This window comes from Dermacentor variabilis, chromosome 3 (assembly GCF_050947875.1).
Source record: "Dermacentor variabilis isolate Ectoservices chromosome 3, ASM5094787v1, whole genome shotgun sequence".
NCBI classification, from domain to species: domain Eukaryota; kingdom Metazoa; phylum Arthropoda; class Arachnida; order Ixodida; family Ixodidae; genus Dermacentor; species Dermacentor variabilis.
In genome coordinates this window covers 33,297,358-33,318,238 of record NC_134570.1, presented here as the reverse complement: position 1 = coordinate 33,318,238, position 20,881 = coordinate 33,297,358, and the positions used below count along the sequence as shown (strand labels likewise).

The window sequence follows — 20,881 nt, the reverse complement described above, 5'->3', positions numbered from 1 at the left end:
TCGCAATCCAAAACAAAACGACCATAGATACGCTGGGCCATTTGGCTGTGCGATGCTGTGTGCGCTGTGTGTGCCAATCATGGCGCCATAAGTTTACGCATTGTTCCTGTAATTTAGTAGGGATCAGTTGTTTGCCCTCTTGTTCCAACCGCACAGTACTCTTCGTTGCAGGCTGCCAGTGATAAATGTACAAAAAAAGTGAGGTGTTCCTACGACGCGCTGTGTGGACCGCGATCTAGACAAATCGTTGCCTACACTTGAGAATGTTATGTTTATTTTGTCAACGATTCATGTGGTAATACAATATCATTATCCCAAATCTCACGAGCCAGCCGCGCTTTCATGCCATGCTGTGTGCAATGAAACTTCGTGAATGCGTTCGTGCCTTGTAGAGTGTTCTTGAAATAGTCGATTACACTCGAAGGGTCATTCGAAGACGGCTCCTCGGAAACAAGCTACAATGGATACATCGACGTTTTTAATCACCGTCGCCCAGAAAGTTCCTTTCGGTGACCTGTGCAAGCTCTGCGACAAGATTTCCGGCAAGCAGGACAGGGGCGACAAGCGGAACCTGCTGGAGAAGTTCATCGCGTATTGGCGCGAGTTTCACGACAAACTGCACGCCGCGAATGGAGTTCAAGCTGCAGCCGATGATTCCTTCTTTCCCGCTATGCGGCTTCTGTTACCGCACCTGGACAGGGATCGACCGGCTTATGGAATCAAAGAAGCCACTCTGGCCAAACTTTATATCGACGTGCTCGCCCTCGGCAAGGACAGTCCAGACGCTCAGAAGTTGCTGCGCTACAGAACGCCTCACGTGGCGAAAGCAGAGGCTGGTGACTTCGCCAGCGTTGCATATTTGGTGCTGCGAAATCGCTGCCCGACCAAAGGGACGCTCACAGTAGCCGACGTCAATCAGCTTTTGGATGAAGTGTCTGATGCACACGCTCACGGCGGCACCGAAGGCAGTCGACGGACGAGAGATGCGCTATGCACGCTGCTGCGCCGTACTTCTGCCGCAGAACAAAAGTGGCTGGTGAGAATGATTCTAAAGGAGATGAAAATGGGCATGAGCGAAGGGAGTATCCTTTCCTGCTATCATCCGGACGCGCAGGACGTTTTTGACAACAGCAGCAGTCTCTCGAAGGTTTGTAGAGAACTGAAAGACCCGAAAATTCGGCAGCACGTTGTTCAAGTCGCACTGTTCAACGCCGTGCGACCAATGCTGGCCGAGCGAGCAGAGCCGCGCTCTGTCGAGCGTCTCTTGAATCACGAGCCCTTCTTCGCCGAGACCAAGTTTGATGGCGAGCGGCTGCAGGTGCACAAGAATGGCTCAGAGTTCAGGTGTGTGCATACGGTTATCCAGAATATGGAGGTGGGCAATGAAAGATTTTTGCCTTACAGATCAGCACTGGAGACAGTCTGTGGCAGTCACTTCCGGCAATATCACTTTCAGTGCGTGCTTAGCGGTTGATTGAGCAAAACTGGATGAGATGATTGGCTAGTTGAGCACTATGACACATGAAAGGGGTAGCGGTAGCTGAATATGGTCATTCTACAATACATTCCATGCTGGTAGAACAATGGATGCTTAAGGCTGGCATCAATATTTCAGTGAGGGTACTTATCAGGACAACAATGTGTTGTTTAATGTTAAAGTTGTTGCCCAGATGACAATTCAAGTTGATTGTGAAAGTGCTGTCCTTATCCTGAAGCATCCATTATTAGACCATTGCTGATTACTTTGTTTTCATCTTTCTGTGAACCTCTGTCTTGTTTGAATTTGTATGTTAGTATGGCAGCAGCTGTAACAGGGCTTAGAAAGTGAGCTGTAGTAGTTGATAGCTTCAAGTATTGCGATCCCTGCTGATGCTTCTGACTTCTTTACACAAGAACACATTCATCTTATTTAATACCTATCACAGGCATACAATAACTTCTAAAAGTGTGAACAGTCAGATCAGACTATCACATTCACCTTGCTTGCTATTTCTACATAAAAGCCTGTGTCCATGTTTGTCTTATAAAAAATCCTTTGTTCTGTTTCTATAAGATTTCTGTGTACTTTTCTTCTGATTATGTGCCTGCATTACAACTGCATTCAATTTTGACTCCTTTCTCTTATTGCAGGTACTTCACACGACGCAGCCATGACTATAGTTCTGGCTTCGGAGCCAATGCTGATGAAGGATCTTTGACACAGTACATAGCTAAGTCCTTTCAAAGCCATGTAAAAAGTTGCATCTTAGATGGAGAGGTAATAGGATATGACCCTAGGAATGATCGTCTTGTTTCAAAAGGTTCTCATGTAGATGTGAAAAGTTTAACAGAGAGTTCATCATTACAGCCCTGCTTTGTAACCTTTGATATACTCCTCCTGAATGGACAGGTAGTCACCAACAAGCCTCTTCAGGAGAGAGTCAAGCTTCTTGATCAGGCTGTAGTGGAAGTTCCTGGCAGAATAATGATCTCTAAAAGGCAGAATGGTTCGACACGAGATGATGCTGTTCGTTTTCTAAACCAATCAATCGAAGACCAAGAAGAAGGCATTGTTCTAAAAAGGCTTTCTTCTGTCTACAAACCTAATGCAAGAAAAGCTGGCTGGCTAAAACTCAAGCCAGAGTATGTGGACAACTTAGTTTCAGATCTAGACATGCTTATTCTCGGTGGGTATTTTGGAGAAGGACGTCGCAGTGGTATTGTCTCTCACTTTCTCTTGGGTGTCGCCAGTGGAGACTGCGACGACAATGGTATGCCACAGTCTTTCTGGTCAGTAGCAAAAGTGGGCTCGGGGTACAGCTTGAAAGAACTGGATGACCTGCTTGCCAAATTGACATCCAAATGGAAAGTTTATGACCCGAAAAGACCTCCAGAAAAGCTTGTACTTGCGCAGGGCCTTAAAGAAAAACCAGACTTATACCTTGAGCCATCAGACTCTGTAGTGCTTCAGATAAAAGCTTCGGAGCTGGTTCGTAGTAGTCAGTTCAGGACAGGTATAACATTGCGATTTCCTCGTGTGGCTGCCATTCGCCATGATAAGCCATGGCAAGATGTGCTGTCATATTCAGAGCTTTGTGAACTAGAGAAGGCAGCTGGTGGGAAACTGGCTACTGCCACTGTTGGCTATGATGACGATGATGGTGGTTCACCAGCAAAAAAGAGGCGCATCGGAGCCAGCGTAAAGGCGTCTTTAGGCACACACTTTCAGCCAGCCAATTTGTCTGATGCAGTGAAGAAGCGAAGTACTCTTCAGGGAAAAGAGCTGTGTATTCTGACTGGCTGTGGTGATGTCACAAAGCAGATGCTGGAAGTCCAGGTCGCTGAATTGGGAGGCACCATTGTCCAAAATCCCAGCAAGGAAACATTTTGTGTTGTTGCAGAGAAGCTAAACTTCAGGGCACGCAGTTTCATCAAATCGAGAAAATGGGATGTTGTTAAAGCAGACAAGTTTCTTGCACTTCTCAGTTCCCCTGAGCTACGGCCATGGGAGCCAGCAGACCTGTGGTGCTCCTGCACTGAAACAGAAAACCGGCTGAAGAGCTTGTTTGATGAATATGGTGATAGCTACACGGCCCCTGTGACGGCAAGTTCTTTGCAGGAACTTTTTGCAACCATTCCCAAAGAGGCGTGGAGCCATGTTGATGACTTACCAGGGTTCATATTTAAGTTTGAGCAGGAGAACTTTGTCTCACGGCCAGATTGGGGCCTATTCAGAAACTGCACATTGAGACTGAGCGAGGATAGCGAATTAAATAGACTAATTATTAGATTGCATGGTGGTAAGGTTTTGAACTCTACAGGGGATGGGGAAGCTGAGAATTCAGTCTTTGATTCGTATGGCATGGATACTTCGGACGAAGTGTTGGAAGTGGATAGTGAATGGATAGATGAATGCATTCGAGCTGGTGAACTGCCCCTTTTTTCATGAGTGGCTCCTTCTCTGTCATAGTGCCTGTTGGAAGCAGGGCATGGCTATTGCACCTCTGTAGCCAAAGCATTAATGTATCACTGTTTGCAAATCAAAATGGCTGCCAGTACAATGAAAGCTCTTGCAACTTGCTGTACTTGGAAACAGAAGCACCTCTTGTGTGCATGTACTGTGTAAAAGAATATGACTGTGCAGCACTTGTATATGTAGAACTGCATGTTGGTAAAAGCACAATTGACTTTTTTCCAATTCATCTATGCACATGGGCATACCCTCACCTCAGCTGCATTGCCATTACTGCAGGGCAGGTGTGCAAAGTGAGTGCGCGATTCCTTGCATTATCTGCGGCAATTACATGGGCTTGAGGAACTGAATAATATATTTGCTCATTTTCTGGGCGAGAATGTTTGTTAAAGGAAACATTTCAGCAATTAGTGGGAAAGACTGCAAGCTGTTTTGTCAATAAAAAGGCTCCATGAACTAACACTCGAGCGATAGGTTAAGTGTTCGACACTTTCTAAGACTTCACTATGACACTTTCTGTACTGTCGATTACACAAATCGGCATGGAATGTTGAACTTATTGTACTGGTGTGGCGCACACAGTCAGTTTAAAAAAAAAATATGTTACCAGTGGGTCATCACGATTCTTGCTGAGTGAGGCAAGCCTGTGTCTGGTAACAGCACTCCACCAGCACTGTGAACATTTGAATTGCACTTGCTTCCCTACGACCTATTCGGGAGTCTCAATGATGTTTTAATCGACTGGTATGTATATCGCAGGATTTTTACCATTCGCTGAAAAGTGCAGGCGGAGATAGCTGTACGGTTACATGGGGCAAAATGAAAGGAGTTGTGTCGCCACGCAGCCCATCAGAATGCATCATACGAGACCAAAGCGACACACTCGTGGTACCACAGTTTACCCAACTCGCAAGTCTTTTTTTTTTTTTTTCCGGCAAACGAAGCTTTACGCACCTGACAAAGCGATGTGTTACGTCCACACACCTTCTGCACTCCTGCCCCTCCCCCCCCCCCCCCCCCGTCCCTCTTATCCATGCCATACGATACATATCTCGAGATAAAACAGCACTTTCCCTGCAGTACATTCGCAGTACGTGTGCAGAACATTTGCATGTTGTTTGTTCATCATGAGCTGCTTGCACTGCCCGCTCTTGAGGGCAAGCTTTTGCATGCGTATGTTGACTACCTTATTCATGTCGAGCCACTCTAAACAATGGTTGAGTTTATCCTGAAGAAAATCCTGCAACAATGCGTTTGACACTCACACATGTATTCACCAGTTGGGTCAAAGTAGTGGCCAAGCTGTTGAAGAATAAAGGCTGGCACATCTCTCAAATGTTGGTTACAAATAGCCTGCACGTTGCGTCAGCATGTTGCCTCCATGTCGGTATATGGAAAATGGGTGCACGCTAGAGCAGGACAATAAGAAGCTAGTTCAACAGCACCACAAAAAAGAATAAGTAGAAGCAGGGATGGTCGCCACGAGAGACTGCTTGGTCAAGCATTATCACTGCGTAGAGGCGAGAAGCAGGGGGGGGCGTGTGTGTCTTGCCCGTCAAATTTAGTTGAAGTAGTGGCCACTATAGGGTTCGCATACTGGAAAAAGGTCCATTGCTGCTACCTGTGCCCATTGGTCTCTGCTATCATAGTGGTGTGTCGAAATATGCTTTGTTCTTTCAGCATTTAAGTTTACTTGAGCAAAGCTGTAGCACTATGTTCTTTAGCTTCTACCAGTCCCATTGAGAGAGATGGCAGCCCAATGTGTGCAGTCCATCCACTCAAGTCAAGATTGAAACTTTTTTGCTGTTGTTTGCAATTGCAAGCTACACTTAGCTGTGTTAATAAGATTAGATTTTGTACATGAGCTGCTTATCTCCTCAAATGAATTGTGTAAATGTACCTTTTACAATTTTTAACTTAACCATGTTGTATTTGCCTTGTTTTGAATTTATACATTTTAATATGCAATGGATTTGTGAATTGATAAATTAGGTGATTGTTGCTGTGCTTTTAGCTGTGTTTTCGTGATTGTGAGAAATGAAGTCTAGTTTTAATGATATTGTGGGAATTTATAAGCTATTCTTTGTCATCTGTACATGATCATCATCATGTGGGGTTCATATGGAGCTCTTCATCATCGCTTGTGGGGCTGGCTCTCATGTGTGATCCGTGCTGTGGGCGTGGTTGGTTCGCCGCATCTTTGACGCGGAATAAACGTCGTGATAACTGCTGCGTCACAATATCACTGTTTCGTGTTTTCCTGATACCCTGACAAACCTTGGTCTGTATTTTGCACAGAATTGGCCTCATGCTATCACACTTTGTTCCTTGTGCCTTATAATCTGGTCTTTTTTTCAAACTTCAATCTGTTGAGAGTAGTAATGGTGTGAATCATGTAATTTTAACCAGGAATATTTTTTTTCGGGTGGGGGGGGGGGGTAGTCACTCACTTCATGGAAAAGGGAGAGGAAGCTGGGCAGGTGGCATGCTGGTACACAAAACACAGGGGTGCCTGATGTGCTCTCATTCCTGGCTATGTCCATGTAATCGTGTGACCTCCACTTTCCATGAATTGGGCCCAACTTTTGGCCACACCTCATGCAGCCCCCTCTCTCATTTTCAGCTCTGCCTCAGCACAATAAGCATTTTGCAGCAGGTTCAAGCTAGTCAATTCAAAATTTACTTAAAACTGAAACAGAGCTGTTCAGAAATATACAGTCAGGAATGACTGAGTACAGTACTTGTAATCACTATTCTGTGTCCATCTTGATCACTGCACTGAGCAATGCAATCGGGCTACTTGTTAATTTGGTGGGTACAGAGAGCATGAACTTGACATGGACACAGGAGCAAACGAGTACTTGTGTTTGCTTTTGTGTTATGTCAAGTTTGTGCTGCCTGCAATCATATTGTAGTAGTCACATGGGAGGTCTACAGAAGACCAGACACCCTCAGGCAAGGAAGGCAACATCAGTGGACCTGCAGAAAGCCAGTAGTGTGTAGTATGCATGGTAATCCATTATTTGAAAAAAACATGCCAAATCAATTATATTATTTTCAGATAAGGGTAACTAACAGTGATTCACAGCAACTGCCAGTGCATTACTGTAAGCACCAGAGAACAGCATTACATGACTACTTGCATTAAGACACATTAAGCCTTGCCAAAGTGCTTTTAGATTTGCTTTCTCTCTTTTTCTCATTCATTCATTCACAAAACTTTATTACAGTCCTGAAGCCCGGTGAGGCCGAGCCTTATGGCGCCATAGTGGACCCTCTGGACAGCCCGTAGTTGATCTCTATATGAAAAGCTTGATATCTTGTGCCAGTAAAGCCATTTTTCTTCGGGGTTGGCAAGAGTCACGGGACAGCCCGCCATCATGTGTCTGATGTCAATGATGCCATCGCACATGTTACATTCTTTCGTAATTTCTCTTTCGGGATGAATTTTATTTATAAAATACAGAGTGGGGTACGTCCCGCTTTGCAGTAAACGTAGCATAACTGCCTGAGCCCTGTTAAACTTTACGTGTGGCAGTAAGAATTGCCTACGCCCCAAGTAGTAATACTTAGATATGTCATTGTAAGTTAGTAAATTTAAAGTAAATTTTAAATTGTTATAACAATAATTGGACTTGTCCAAGTTCATTATAAGTTCATCAACTGACTTTTGAAATGTGACAATTGTGCTTAGCTTTATACTAAATGAACAGCTTTTTATTGCGATATGGATGCTCCATGCGAATTTTCGCCGTCGGCATCGCCGTGATGTTCTGTATAATGTCCAAGTGCCACAACTTTGCACACCGTATGCTGAGGTGTTGGGGGTTAAGTCGAGAATGGATGGTTGCTGTTGGTTGCTGCTTAGTGTTGGAGGTCACGTAATCTAAAGTTTCTGAGACTCATTGCTTCATTTGCTCGTGTCCGCTCACCACAGTTTTATTGCCCCAGCGTTGCGACAGCGAGCTTTCGTGGTCATTGAGTGAAATCTGTTCTTGCTTGCCTTTGCGCACTTGATACCATGCTTGTCAATTAGTAAGCAAATGTTCACTGCAATCTATACTACCAATAATACTACAAACCTCTTGATTAGTGCTTGCCCTTTCGTGCGAAACTGCGACTTTTTAGATATTTGGAGAACAAAAAGCCCAGAAATTTGTGTTTAGTAGGCACATATTTATGCTACTAAAGCTGAGTTGGAAAACTGCACTGACTATTAGAGAGGTTTAGCTTGTCCAGTATTTGGGTCAACTATTTGGGCGGAGGCGAAAACATAAGCGGCCTGCATGGTGCAGCCACCTGGTGGCGCAGTAGTGCAGTAACCAAGCGTATTTTACTTTACATCAAGTGTGAATTTCTGGAAGCGACAGGATTACGCCAGTCGCGAAAATTTACCCCAGCAGCATAGTAGAATACACTTGCTTAAGGCAATATTAGCTGTTTTTGTCTGTTTGAGCTCTGCACCACCAGGCAGCTGCACCATGCAGGCCTCTGAGACCACCCGCCTGAGTTTACCCGAATACCGGACAAACTAAACCTCTCTATATTAATTGTCATAGCGCCTGCCTTCATTACTCCACAATGCATCAGTTTTGTCATCTGTTCAAGTGAATGAAATCGGACAAACATATGATCACGCAGTTTACTGACTTCCTCAGCGAGTGTGACAGCACGTATTCATTAAATCAGGACTGCAACCATACCACTTCTATGCATGTGCGCTAGCAATGTGTTCCATCTTTTAGCAGTATGCTGATAAAAGATGAAACCTAGAGCAATCAACTGTACCTGAATCTTGGTGCAACACCTGGCACCCTGCAGGTGATCATGATTAGAATGGTAAAAGTTTATCCCTTTTGCATGCTAATATAAAATTGTGGGCGATCAGACAGTATGCTATTACAATATTACAAGGTGATAAAAATGCCCTTCTCGCGAACTCCCCGGAACTTCTATTTTCGCCATGCTTGTTCAGTAATGATAGAGCAACCTCTTCAGAGCGTTCAGTTACATCAGCCCACTGTCTGGCCGCTGTTGCATGCTACTTGGCACATGGCCCACTGGACGCCACATTAGGTTTACAGACCCTTCTCCCCGCTTGCTTGGTCCGCTGCGGCTATGTCGGGAAACGTGGTACCTAAACTACACCTTCACGAGATAGAACATTCCATGCGGTGTGTTCGTAACTGCTGTGCCCACATGCAGTGGTGGTCAAACTACGCCATTTTGCTACACTTCGACTTGCCTGCTTCTGGCTGCCCCCACTCAAGTACCAGTTGCGCCAACTGCGCCGAAGTGCGGTATTCTCGCATTTTCACGGCAATGCAATGTTTTAAATAGGGTTATGCAACTGCAGTCAAGGACCAGTTTTCCGGACGCCCGATAATTCAAACGCCTTCGCGGCACCTCCACAGTACTTCATAGAGTCAAGTGTACAAAAACGTCTGAAATTTCGGACGCAAAAACTCTTCGCCGTCCGATTTTCTGGATTTTTTGCCACGACCGCAGGTCCGAAACGGCATTGATCGAAGATACTATCGCCGTCATTTTATCTCGCTGCCTCGAACAGGAGCTCTCGCACGCAGAACCGCGGGCAGCCGTAACCAATAACGCGGCAACGCTAGGCTTAGCTACTTCGACATTCGCTACCGAGATTCTTGCTGTTCGGTGGCGCGTTTTTCATTAAAACAATCCGCCTCTGTTAGCAATGGCGCTGTCTCCGCCTTTGTAATCTGCGCCAATGGCTTCGAAGCTCGAAAGCACGACGCATTGCATAATGCCGGCTCCCTAAAGTCAGCTTCGCCTCAATAAAGCTGTGTTACGCGGTGAACCATACCAAGAGTGGGAAAAGGCAATTGTCACGGGACACAGTATGTTCTTCTTAATTATACACGCGTGCACACGCCGTCTCCTGCCACGGTACAAGCACCGATACGCCTGATAATTGTACTGGTGGGCCTTCACAACTGTTTTGGACGTGCTTGTGGCAGTTTGAGCCCTTCGGGGCAGTAAGAGGTAGTGGCAAAAGGTAGGTCGGGTATCGGGGACAAAAGTTACGGTTTTACGCCGAATCGACTGGTATCTATTCGCAGAGGTCACACGACACACGAGAAGCTGACAAACCGCCTCGCAACGAAAGCGAGTGTACGGGATGGTAGGAGCGTTCTCGACGGCCATCGCCATCTTTGCGACACACCGCATGGAAGCATCTCATCTTGACGCCGTTCATAGACGCATAGTCTCTTGTCGTGCTTCTAGCATTGTTATTGGGCGTAAAACACATTTTGTCTTGTGCCGTAAAGTATATAAAAGCACATCTGTCATTTGGAATGCACATAAGACATTTGACGTCACTTTTTGTCTTGTGCCTCACGGCGCAAATTGTTCTATAGTAAGATACAAATTAAAAAAAAAAACATCAAATGGTGACCAATGCACACGGGCCGCGCGGTGTTTTTACTCCGCCAGTCAATCGCAGACGCAAACAAAATCGTCGTCGTGCGACCATTTCAAAATGGCGTCGTACTTGATACCTCCGCGGAGCGTCTGCTGTTATTGAAGAGTCTTTTCATCGGTGGAAGCGATATGGTACGCTACAGACATGGACAAAGTGTACGGAGTCTAAGCATTTCACTCTTCAAAAATCCGCGGTACAGCTCATTTCACTGCTGACCCCGTTTTACCCGTGAAACTTCACTGCCAACTGAAGTGAAACTTGACAATAAATAGTTGCAGCGAAGCAAGCGTTTTATTTCAGTTCAATAAACAATTAGGCTTTCACCATTCCATCATCATACACGAATGGAAACATACAATATTACGCGCTTATCGTTTTATTTTTGTCGTTACCGCCTTTTTAGGTGACTGGGAAAGTTTCAAGTTCGTACTATTCATGAGGGCGTGGGCGGGTCTTCACTGCAGACTTTAGTTGTATACGACCATTTGCAGTTTTGTCTGTCTTGCGCCCAGGCGCATGCCTTTGTACTCGTTGGGCTACAAAATTTTATTTGTTTACAAAATTAATTTTGTTGCCTACCGAAATAAAAATGTGTGCAGCATACCGTGCATGGTATACCGTCCCTGGGAAAGCAAGCTTAATTGGTCCCTGTTTGTTTGTTGCTTCACTCTTAAACAGCACTTATTGAATGCACATAAATAAGCTTCGCCATATGGCTACAGATTACCGCTGTACTACTCCAAATGTTCCAAAAAGACCCCAATTTTCTGCTCCAAAACTACTCCAGAACAACATTTTTCCTGCCCAAGAAAATGCTCCAAATTTTAAGCTGGCTGGGCCACCACTGCACATGGAAACAGCTATCCCAAGCACTGAACTAAGCCGCGCTTCAGGAAGAGTCAAGCTTGCACGTGAAAGCAACACGCGCTATAATGCGCTTTCACACCCGTTTTACTTCTGCTCGACCACGACGCGCTTCTATCGGTCGCGGCTGCGGTTCCACGCAGCAAATCTAGCGAGCTGCCGTCGCGGTCGGCGGTGGCTGCTGCTGCGTTGTCGTCTGCGGTCCGGTCGCCACTTCCGCGGGCGGCATGTGAAGCACCATGAAAGGCGTCCGTAGTACGGCCACTTCGAAGGGCTGCTGCACCGGAGGCCGCCTGACCGACGGCGGCACCGCAGCAGGCGCCGGAGGTCGCCTGGCCGATGCCATCGCTGTGTCGGGCGCCCCCGTGAGGCCGCAGCGGGCGGCTGCTGGCGGCGCTCCGGCGACGTTTGCCCTGGTGTGCCGCTGGAAACGAAATACAGTGCCATATTTAAAGTGCAGTTGCTTGGAGAATGGACCTATCTGTTTCCATATTGCAAGCACAAGTAAACAAACACTTGTCGGACGTCACATGTAGCCAGAGGCTGTAGTTGGAGATCCGGTAAATAAAGTACGGGCAAAGCTTAGCGTTGCAACTGGTATAATAAAGCAATACACAGAGAGCAAATTATGGAAACGAACGAAATCTAATACCTGAGAGGTAGCGTACTCGACGCACTACTGTACACAGGCGAGCAGGCGAGGCTGAAGAAACCATGCACTGCAATATACTGGGACAGGCCAGGGGTTATCAGGCACGAGCGACTTGTCTACCAGCTTTCAGGCGCTCTTCTATTAGAATAACGCCGCAATTCAATCCTTCAGTGTACATGTATTTTTTTTTCTGTGGTTCATTACCTGAGGAACTCCGTCAGGATGATCCGGATCGATTTCAGCAACTGATATTCGCTCCGAGTCTACACGTGCGCTTGTGTCGCTTACTTTTTTTTCATTTCACCTCCATCGAAGTGCAATCATCATCGTGACCAGAAATGTAAGTTTGAACCAAACCCGGAACATCTCTCAGCAACAGAACATCGCTACCGTTGAGCCAGTGCGTAGGGTCTGCCCCATCGAAGCTGCGCGAAGGCTGGCCGTGACCGCAATGGCGCAGCCCATTTCAGTGATGTGCAACAGAGATATAGAACGAGTGACTCTATAGGAACACCATCCGCTGTGAATTATCCTTGTTTTAAGCAAGGCTCTAAGCGCTAACAGCTATTAATGGATTACCATAAGGAGTGTCAAAATAGGAAAATGTGTGTGTTTGTGAAGTGCGGGAAGCCGGTTACGTGGCAGAGGTATATAGCAGAGATGGGAGAGCTTGGAATAACGGCTATATACATAGTGGAACTGACGGTGGTCTGCTAGTGATCACCGCGAGTCGCGCTCCTCGAAGAGGCAGGACTTGTGTCGCGTAAGCTCCTGAACAACACTTTGCAATGTGATAAACCCGGTTTAAATCATGGATCCGGGACCTCAAAGTGGTGCGACGTAATACTAACGCATTTCTGTCGCGTTTGCCGCTAAATCACGGCTGAATTTTTCGCCGTAACATTAAGCCGGAACATTCGGTATTCTCTCAACTCGACGCGCACCTTTGACTCCGGCGGCAGGAAGGGCACGGGGGCCGTCGGGTCTGCAGGAAAGTAGAAAGCCGTGGGTGCCTCTTCTACGCTGCCATCGACGCCGCCAGTCTTCTTGTAGTACAAGTACATGTTGTACAGGATGGCTCCCTGGGATGCAAGCCCAATGGCACTGACTCATCTTTTCCCGTTCGCGATCAAGACATTAGAAGGCATCCATTCTTGACACATGTTCGGCTAGTGCGTGTTTTACATTTGCAAGGCGATTATTACGAAATTGTCAAGAGCTGCGCAGATTCTGTGGTACTGCGAATCGCTTTGATGTGGGGAAACTTTTAAATTCAGCGCATTGCTACGAGGAATCGAGAATTCGTTCAGTAAACTTGGAAACCTGTGCAAACGAGCCTTCGAGCAACTGAGTACAATATGTTTGACTGGCGAGAGTTTCGGAAGCCAAGTACAGTGCCTCCAGTGAACTGAAAAATTCGCTCAAAATATAGGATTCGCGCTCAGCCGCCCGAAGTATGCTCGACATGCCTGGTACTTTATTTACAAAGTTTCTGCTGGCCTTAGAATAAGGCCATAACCAGGAGTGGACAGTGAGACACTGCCTCCAGATGTGACTGAACAAGATATATTATAGCGCTCTGTAATATTATAGAAAAAAGAAACACTGGATACACAATTGGGAACATATATACTTAGTGAATTTCAATATACAAATAAACATTACACAATTAATGCATAACTCATATTGAAAGGCGTGCTCACGTCAGAACAAACAAAAAAAGATAACAGATACGGCGACATAAAATATTGTTACAGATTTTTCAGCTGCGCTAAAAATGAAGGCACTGTTGCTGCATCCACAACGTTCCTAAGGAGACCATTCCACTAGCGTACAGCTCACGGGAAAAAAAGAATCCTTGTAAGTGTTAGTCCCACAATAAAATTCTCTTACTTTGTTTCTATGATACGCCCGCGTGGGTCGTCACGTAACGTTTTCTATGTATGCACTCGTGTCAATGCCAAGCTTATCATGATATAGCAAGTCCAATGTTTTTAACCTTTCGCGATACCGTCGTAGTTGCAAGGATTCCAAGTTCGCTTTATGAATTGGAGTATTAACTGAAGTGTTGCGATGGCACGAGCACGCAGTATGAACGAGCGCGGATTTTCTCCGTACGCTCTCAAGTTTATCAATATTCTCTTGTGCGACTCCCAAACCACGGAGGCATATTCCAAAACTGGGCGAATATAGGTTTTATAAGCCTAAAATTTTATTTACCTATAAATACCTATAACCTATGCATATATAGATAGCTACAAAGAAAGGGGTCAGACAATGAGACACAATCTCTCCAATACTATTCACGGCTTGCTTGGAAGACGTATTCAAGCTATTAAACTGGGAATGCACAGGAGTAAGGATCGACGGCAAATACCTCAGTAACCTTCGGTTTGCCGATGGCATTGTTCTATTCAGCTACACTGCAAACGAGTTACAACAAATGATTGAGGATCTTTACAGGGAGAAAGTAAGAGTGGGGTTGAAGATTAATATACCCGCCGTGGTTGCTCAGTAGCTATGGGGTTGGGCTGCTGAGCACGAGGTCGCGGGATCGAATCCCGATCACGGCGGCCGCATTTCGATGAGGGCGAAATGCGAGAACACCCGTGTACTTAAATTTAGGTGCACGTTAAAGAACCCCAGTATACATCGAAATTTCCGGAGTCCTCCACTACGGGGTGCCTCATAATCAGAAAGTGGTTTTGGCACGTAAAACCCCATAATTAATTAATTAAAAATAAATGAAGTTTAATATGCAGAAGACAATGATGAATAACCGGGCAAGGGGACAATAGTTCAGGATGGCTAGTCAGTCTCTAGAGTCTGTGAAGGGGTACGCTTGCCTAGGTCAATTAATCACAAAGAACCCTGATCATGAGAACGAAATTCATTGAAGAATAAAAATGGGCTGGATCGCATACGGCAGACATTGTCAGCTCCTCACTGGAAGCTTACCATTATCACTGAAAAGGAAGGGGCACAATCAGTGCATTTTGCCGATGCTGGCATATGAGGCCGAGACTTGGAGACTGACAAAGAAGCTTGAGAACAAGTTAAGGACCGCACAAAGAGCGATGGGGCGAAGAATGCTAGGCATAACTTTAAGAGACAGAAAGAGAGCGGTTTGGATCAGAGAGCAAACGGGTATAGACGATATTCTAATAGACTTTAAGAGAAAAAATGACGCTGGGAAAGTCTTGTAATGCGCAGACTAGATAACCGTTGGACCATTAGGGTTACAGAATGGGTACCAAGAGAAAGGAAACGCAGTAGAGGACAGCAGAAGACTAGATGGTGCGATGAAATCAGGAAATTCGCTGGTGCTAGTTGGAATCGGTTGGCGCAGGACATGGTTATACTTGGAGATCGCAGGGAGAGGCCTTCGTCCTGCAGTGGACATAAAATAGGCTGACGATGATGATGGATTTTATTTCTTGAGTTGCCTGGCGTAAGGATCTTAGGTATCCAAGTTTTTTCATGGCTTTCTTTTCTTTAAAAGTGATTTGGTAATTTCACCGAAGATCTGAAGTGATTATTACGCTAGGTATTTATAATGGTTTGCAGGCCTAAGACAGCGACAGTTAATTGACTACGGAAAAGTCAGCGGTGCCTTTTTTTCTTGATGTCATATAAACGGTTTTTGTGTATTGATGCTCATTGCTATTTTTCACAGGAAATATGTAGTTTATCTAGAGCGCAACTTGATAATCTCTGGTCGTCAGGATCATTTACCTCCCGGTAAAGGATCCATTCATATGCAACCAATTTGATTTGTACAGATATTTCTTTAACGATGTTGACGAATAATAAGAAGAATGTAGGCAGTATCCTTCACAGCGCAAAACAATGACGTGTCAAGCTGCGTTCACATGTGCAATCTTCCTGATTTCGGCACCGTCGACACTATACAGTTGAGCACAACAGCACAGATTACAGAAATAAGAAAGAAAGAAAAAATATAGACATTTTTCTTGAGCTAAGAAAGCTGCCGCGATGGACGTGGTCTGCGAGTTTTGCGGCTCTGTGTGCCTTATCCGGGAAAAAAAAGTTCTGTTACCTTGATGAAGGCCATGAGCGTGAATACGGATATCGTCGTCATCATCATTTGTCTCTGAAAGAGAGAAGCCAAGAAGCGGGATGTTATACATAGATCTCACCGCCGCCCGCTTCCACATTTTCGGCGAGCCAAGAGTGCTATACAAAAGCTCCGTTACACAGAGGCCTAAACGCTTGCGGCTAAAATATGCGTACATGTTACAGTGTACAGAGCTAGTGGTTATAGCGTCATTGATGCCATATTCATGCTACACTCACGCGGAAGTCTCCTTCCTCCACGTTCTGGTCCTTGAGGTCCTGCATGGCTTCTTTCAGGTCCACCTGCGATGCCAACAACCGAAGCGGCAACGCAGTTGCAAACACAACCATGCGTCTTGTACCATTGACGCACTGCAGTGCTGTGGAAGCAGGGATATGGCGGTGTAATGCGGACATGTTTTGCATTATTTTTGTATCAGAAATAACGTGAACGTCATCGAGATTGAAACTTAGCGAAGGTCGCCAGTTACACAAGCGCTCTTCTCGTTGTCTGTTACCGTTTGCGCTTCAACACGTGCTACCTGACGGCGATGCAGTCATTAAACAACGGCCTCCGAGATCGGAAGGCCTGTGCCGCGTCGCTGAGGTCATGCATAGGTATAAGAGGGATTTGTTCTGCGCAGAAGCACGAAACGAAAAAAAAAAATGCAGGCTGTAGTGCTACTTCCGGTACCCGCCGCAGTCCTCCTACTCGCGTATATCTGAATTAGAAGCGCAGTTTATTGAATAAGATAAACGAGGACGCGGACGAGCATCTGTTGATTATACATGCGTGGTCTCAGCAACCAGTAACTGATTACTGCGTTTTTCTATCCTCTTTGCTGCAGTAATTTTAGAGCATATACAGGGCGATTTGGTTTGAATGTGCTGTTTCGAAGCATGTTTCGTGCGAACTAAATCGACGGTCCCCCTTCGTCAGTGCACACTTTTGAGTGTTGCGCATCTACTTTCTGACATCACGCTGTATATTGTTTACATACTGCTCTCGAAAAACCGAAACCAAGTTGAAGGAAAAAAATTCTTTTGTAGAGGTCTAAATATGGCTGACTTGTAGATCATATGGTCTGCGGTTCACAATTAACAGCCGACTACAAGCACCAAATTTAGAAAAAGAACATGGTGAGAAATTCGAGATATGCCTACAAACATTCCACGCTGATGGTCCGTACCGTGTTGGCGAAGTGCACGGCGAGCGCGATGCTGCTGACGAAGCAGACACCGACACTGGCCGAGTTCCACACGATGAAGCCGAGCAGGACCAGGCTGTCCTTACCCAACAGCAAGGATGGCAGCGGGAAGTCCTGCGGAGTGGCAATGACGTCATCGCACCACTGACATCGGCGGTGTGCCGAATATGAGGAAGATGACAGCGGGATATCATTATCGCGCGTCGACGGGATGATCTGTGCGAAGCTAAAGCCCCTGCAAACACGTTTAAAGCGGAGGTGGCGCGTGGATGTAGGGGCTTTATGCGAGGTAGGCGTCTTTGAATGTTACTGGCAACCTTGCGAGGCTTATTCCTACCCGAAAGCCACTGCGCTCATTGAGGCCCAGGTAATCCAGATACTCACACGAGTACTACAGAGTCATTCTCTATGCTTGTACACTGTTGCCTAGGCGTCAGACGAGCTTGGTTTGCCGATGCTAGCTGAGTGAATGACGTCATGCAACACCCTACTTTTTTCAAAGGCGAAAGCCTTAGATCTCTATATTTCAAGGTCGCGTTGTGATGTACAGAAAATATCACGTCACCCAAGGAAGGCCAGAAGCGAACCAAAGCATGTCCAGCCGTGTAAAAGAGATGATTAATGATTAGAAAAGTCTATCAGTGATTGATTAGTGACTGGATTAAGGTGAATGAAAGAGGATTAAGATGGATGATTATGAATTATCGTGGATTAATGTGGATTAACATGGACTGATTAAGGTGCATTAATGTGGTGGACTAAGGTGGATTAGCCTGGATTAAGGTTGATTGTGGTGCATTAAGGAGTATTAAAGGGGATTAAGGTGAATTACAGTAGGCTTTACAAGGCATTCACCTTCGCGTCTCTTAGGCGATAGCTAAGGACACCTGGGATTTTTTTTTCCTTTCTCCATGTTAATGACCGGTCGGATGCAGCTATTTCGTCCACCGTGATGCAGCCCATGCGCCCAACTCAGTCCGCAGCAGCATGGCGACAAAACTTGGGTACTGAGCCTGGGCATTTAAACACGATCGATTATCTTGTCTCCAGTTCATTCAGACTGCTACATGTTTTTTTATTTAATTATGGGGTTCTACGTGCCAAAACCACTTTCTGATTATGAGGCACCCCGTAGTGGAGGACTCCGGAAATTTCGACCTACTGGGGTTCTTTAACGTGCACCTAAATTTAAGTACACGGGTGTTCTCGCATTTCGCCCTCATCGAAATGCGGCCGCCGTGGCCGAGATTCGATCCCGCGACCTCGGGCTCAGCCGCTTAACACCATAGCCACTTAGCAACCATGGCAGGCACTGCTACATGTGTCAGGTGAATTATCAGAAGTTGAATGAGTTAAGGTGCAGGTACAGGGAATTATTGAACAGGTATACACACAAAGCAATTGTGCAAGAGTGCGCGACTGACCCCATGCAGCTGCGTTCCAAGTCTATTCGTGCATTTCATCATTCACAACGGCTTGATTATGAAACGTCGCACATATATATGCTTTGACTGTTCACGTTATCTGCCTGTCTTGGTCGCGTTGCTCTATGCAGGAAAGCCGAAATGCGAAATAAATGGATGGCTTGCTTTAATTGAACGGTTTTAATATTCATTGAAAACATCCCTGCAACCAAAAAAAGATGTGAGCATTGTTCGATCAACCAGTATCTTCAGTTATACGAGTTTCAAATACTGCGATGTCGGCGAATGCATTGAAGAACTATGGCTGTATACAGCGCTTCCAGGTTGAGAGATGCTGCTGTCTTTTTCGTGTTGTTTTTAACGATCGTTACATGAATTCCGCTCGTCGATTTCATGTGAGAACGCTGCGAATGCGTGCAATAAAAAAAAAAGAAAGTATCCGGTTGCAGTCGCTCTTTTATAGGCGCGACGCCGCAGCGAAAGAGCACATGAACATTGAAAGCCCGTCCGCGCATGCGCAGTGGCTACATTCCTGCGCGGTGCAGCGTATACCGGTAGCACAGCTCTTACCACGGTTCCCATACTAATTCACATATTTATACGCCGTTTCTACCCGTCGTGGTTGCTTAGTGGCTATGGTGTTGGGCTGATAAGCACGAGGTCGCGGGATAGAATCCCGGCCCCGGCGGCCACATTTTCGATGGGGGCGAAATGCGAAAACCCCCGTGTACTTAGATTTAAGTGCACGTTAAAGAACCTCAGGTGGTCAAAATTTCCGGAGTCCCCCACTACGGCGTGCCTTATAAAGTGGTTTCGACACGTAAAACTCCATAATTTAAGAAATACACCCTTTTCTGTAACAGCGCTGCAATGTTATTTGCAAGATGAAGACGTTACACGAGGCAAAAAGAAGTGATGAATTTGTATTTTCAAGGGGTAAAAAAAAAAGAAAACTATTGTGCATTTTTGAGATAAAGGTTACCCTGATTGGGGTGTGTCCTGTAGAGCAAGGCTGCACAACATACGGCCTGTGATCGGATATTTGGTGGCCCGTGGCCGAATTTGTATATATAAAATGCGCTTCTGCTTCAATCACCGCGTGGCCATACGAGACAAAGGGCCGTTAAATTTTATCATCGCACTGGACCGATAACGGAATAATGAATATAAAGAACACGTCGAGAACCTTTTCGCATAGTTCCTGCAACAGCGTCTCGAGTTATTCGAAGATGAGGAACTGAGCGCGTCTCTGTTTCGGCGACCCTTAGATCTCTGTGAGCCGGGGGACTGACTCTGTAGAGTATCTATAGTGCTCATCGACCCCATGCACCGGGAGCATCACCTCTTTCAGCTTAATATGTACCTAAATAAGAACAAATAAATAAATATAGTTAACAAAGCCGTCAAACACGCGTCTCTTATCGGAAGCCCCGCACGTCTGTGAGCAGCCGTTTTTATGACTATGAACAAAAGCAGGCTTCTCTCTTCAGCGATCGACGTGACTTTCAAGACGTGCTGAATACAGCAATGAATGCAATGACACCAACCTTCCGTCTTTTCGCAAGCAAAACATGCAACGTTTCTCACTAAAGTGCGCCTGGTGTGGATCTCAGAAAAGTTGGTTTTGGCCTTCAAATGATTTTGAGTTATACAGCTCTGCTGTATAGGAACGCGATAATCAGTTGCCAGCTAGTTGCCATCTTGTGGCCGTTTTTCTAACCATTCAGAGAGGGAACGTGTAAATACTCATAGCCGGTTAATTCGACGTACGTATGCGTTGCACGCCGGGACTGCATTGTCATCCACCGAAAGCAGGAAAGTCGAAGATACGGGGCGTGGCCAAATAAACATAAAGCGTACGTAGAGATTAAAATGGCTTATTGAGTAAAAGCTGTTGTACGTTTAGTCGTATTTAAGGTATTGCGTGTGGGAAGATAGGGCAATGTAAGATAGGACATGCCTGAACATTTACAGGGAATTCTGTAACATGCAGTTAAACAAGTGGCAAGCTGATTGGTGATAAGCCTACCCCCCCCCCCCCCCCATTAGTGTTCGATTTAAAGAACTCACCATATAGTACGGCTTCACTTGCGAGATTAGTGCAACTATCTGGTGTGTATCTTATTTTTTTTAAATCTTGATAATCGCTAACTCTTATCTCCTGCCCATTTGGCTGCTAGATAACCACGGTTTACATTCCAAAGTTGCTAATGCAACCACTTGGCGAGTTTTATGATGGCTGTTTTC

The 20,881-nt window shown here is 45.7% G+C and overlaps 1 protein-coding gene across 1 annotated transcript; it reads left to right on the top strand.

Moving 5' to 3' along the window:
* The first annotated feature begins 5 nt into the window (after window positions 1–5).
* On the top strand, window positions 6–6,194 carry DNAlig4 (DNA ligase 4). Its single transcript, XM_075684714.1, has 2 exons — window positions 6–1,344; window positions 2,131–6,194. Exons 1-2 carry the CDS (start codon window positions 461–463, stop codon window positions 3,926–3,928), a joined length of 2,682 nt encoding a protein of 893 aa, XP_075540829.1. The 5' UTR covers window positions 6–460; the 3' UTR covers window positions 3,929–6,194.
* Window positions 6,195–20,881: the final 14,687 nt, after the last annotated feature.

Coding starts and splice junctions, on each gene's coding strand:
- DNAlig4 (XM_075684714.1), top strand. CDS start 461: ATGGATACATCGACGTTTTTAATCACCGTCGCCCAGAAAGTTCCTTTC. Junction 1,345..2,130: donor AAGAATGGCTCAGAGTTCAG/GTGTGTGCATAC, acceptor CTCTTATTGCAG/GTACTTCACACGACGCAGCC.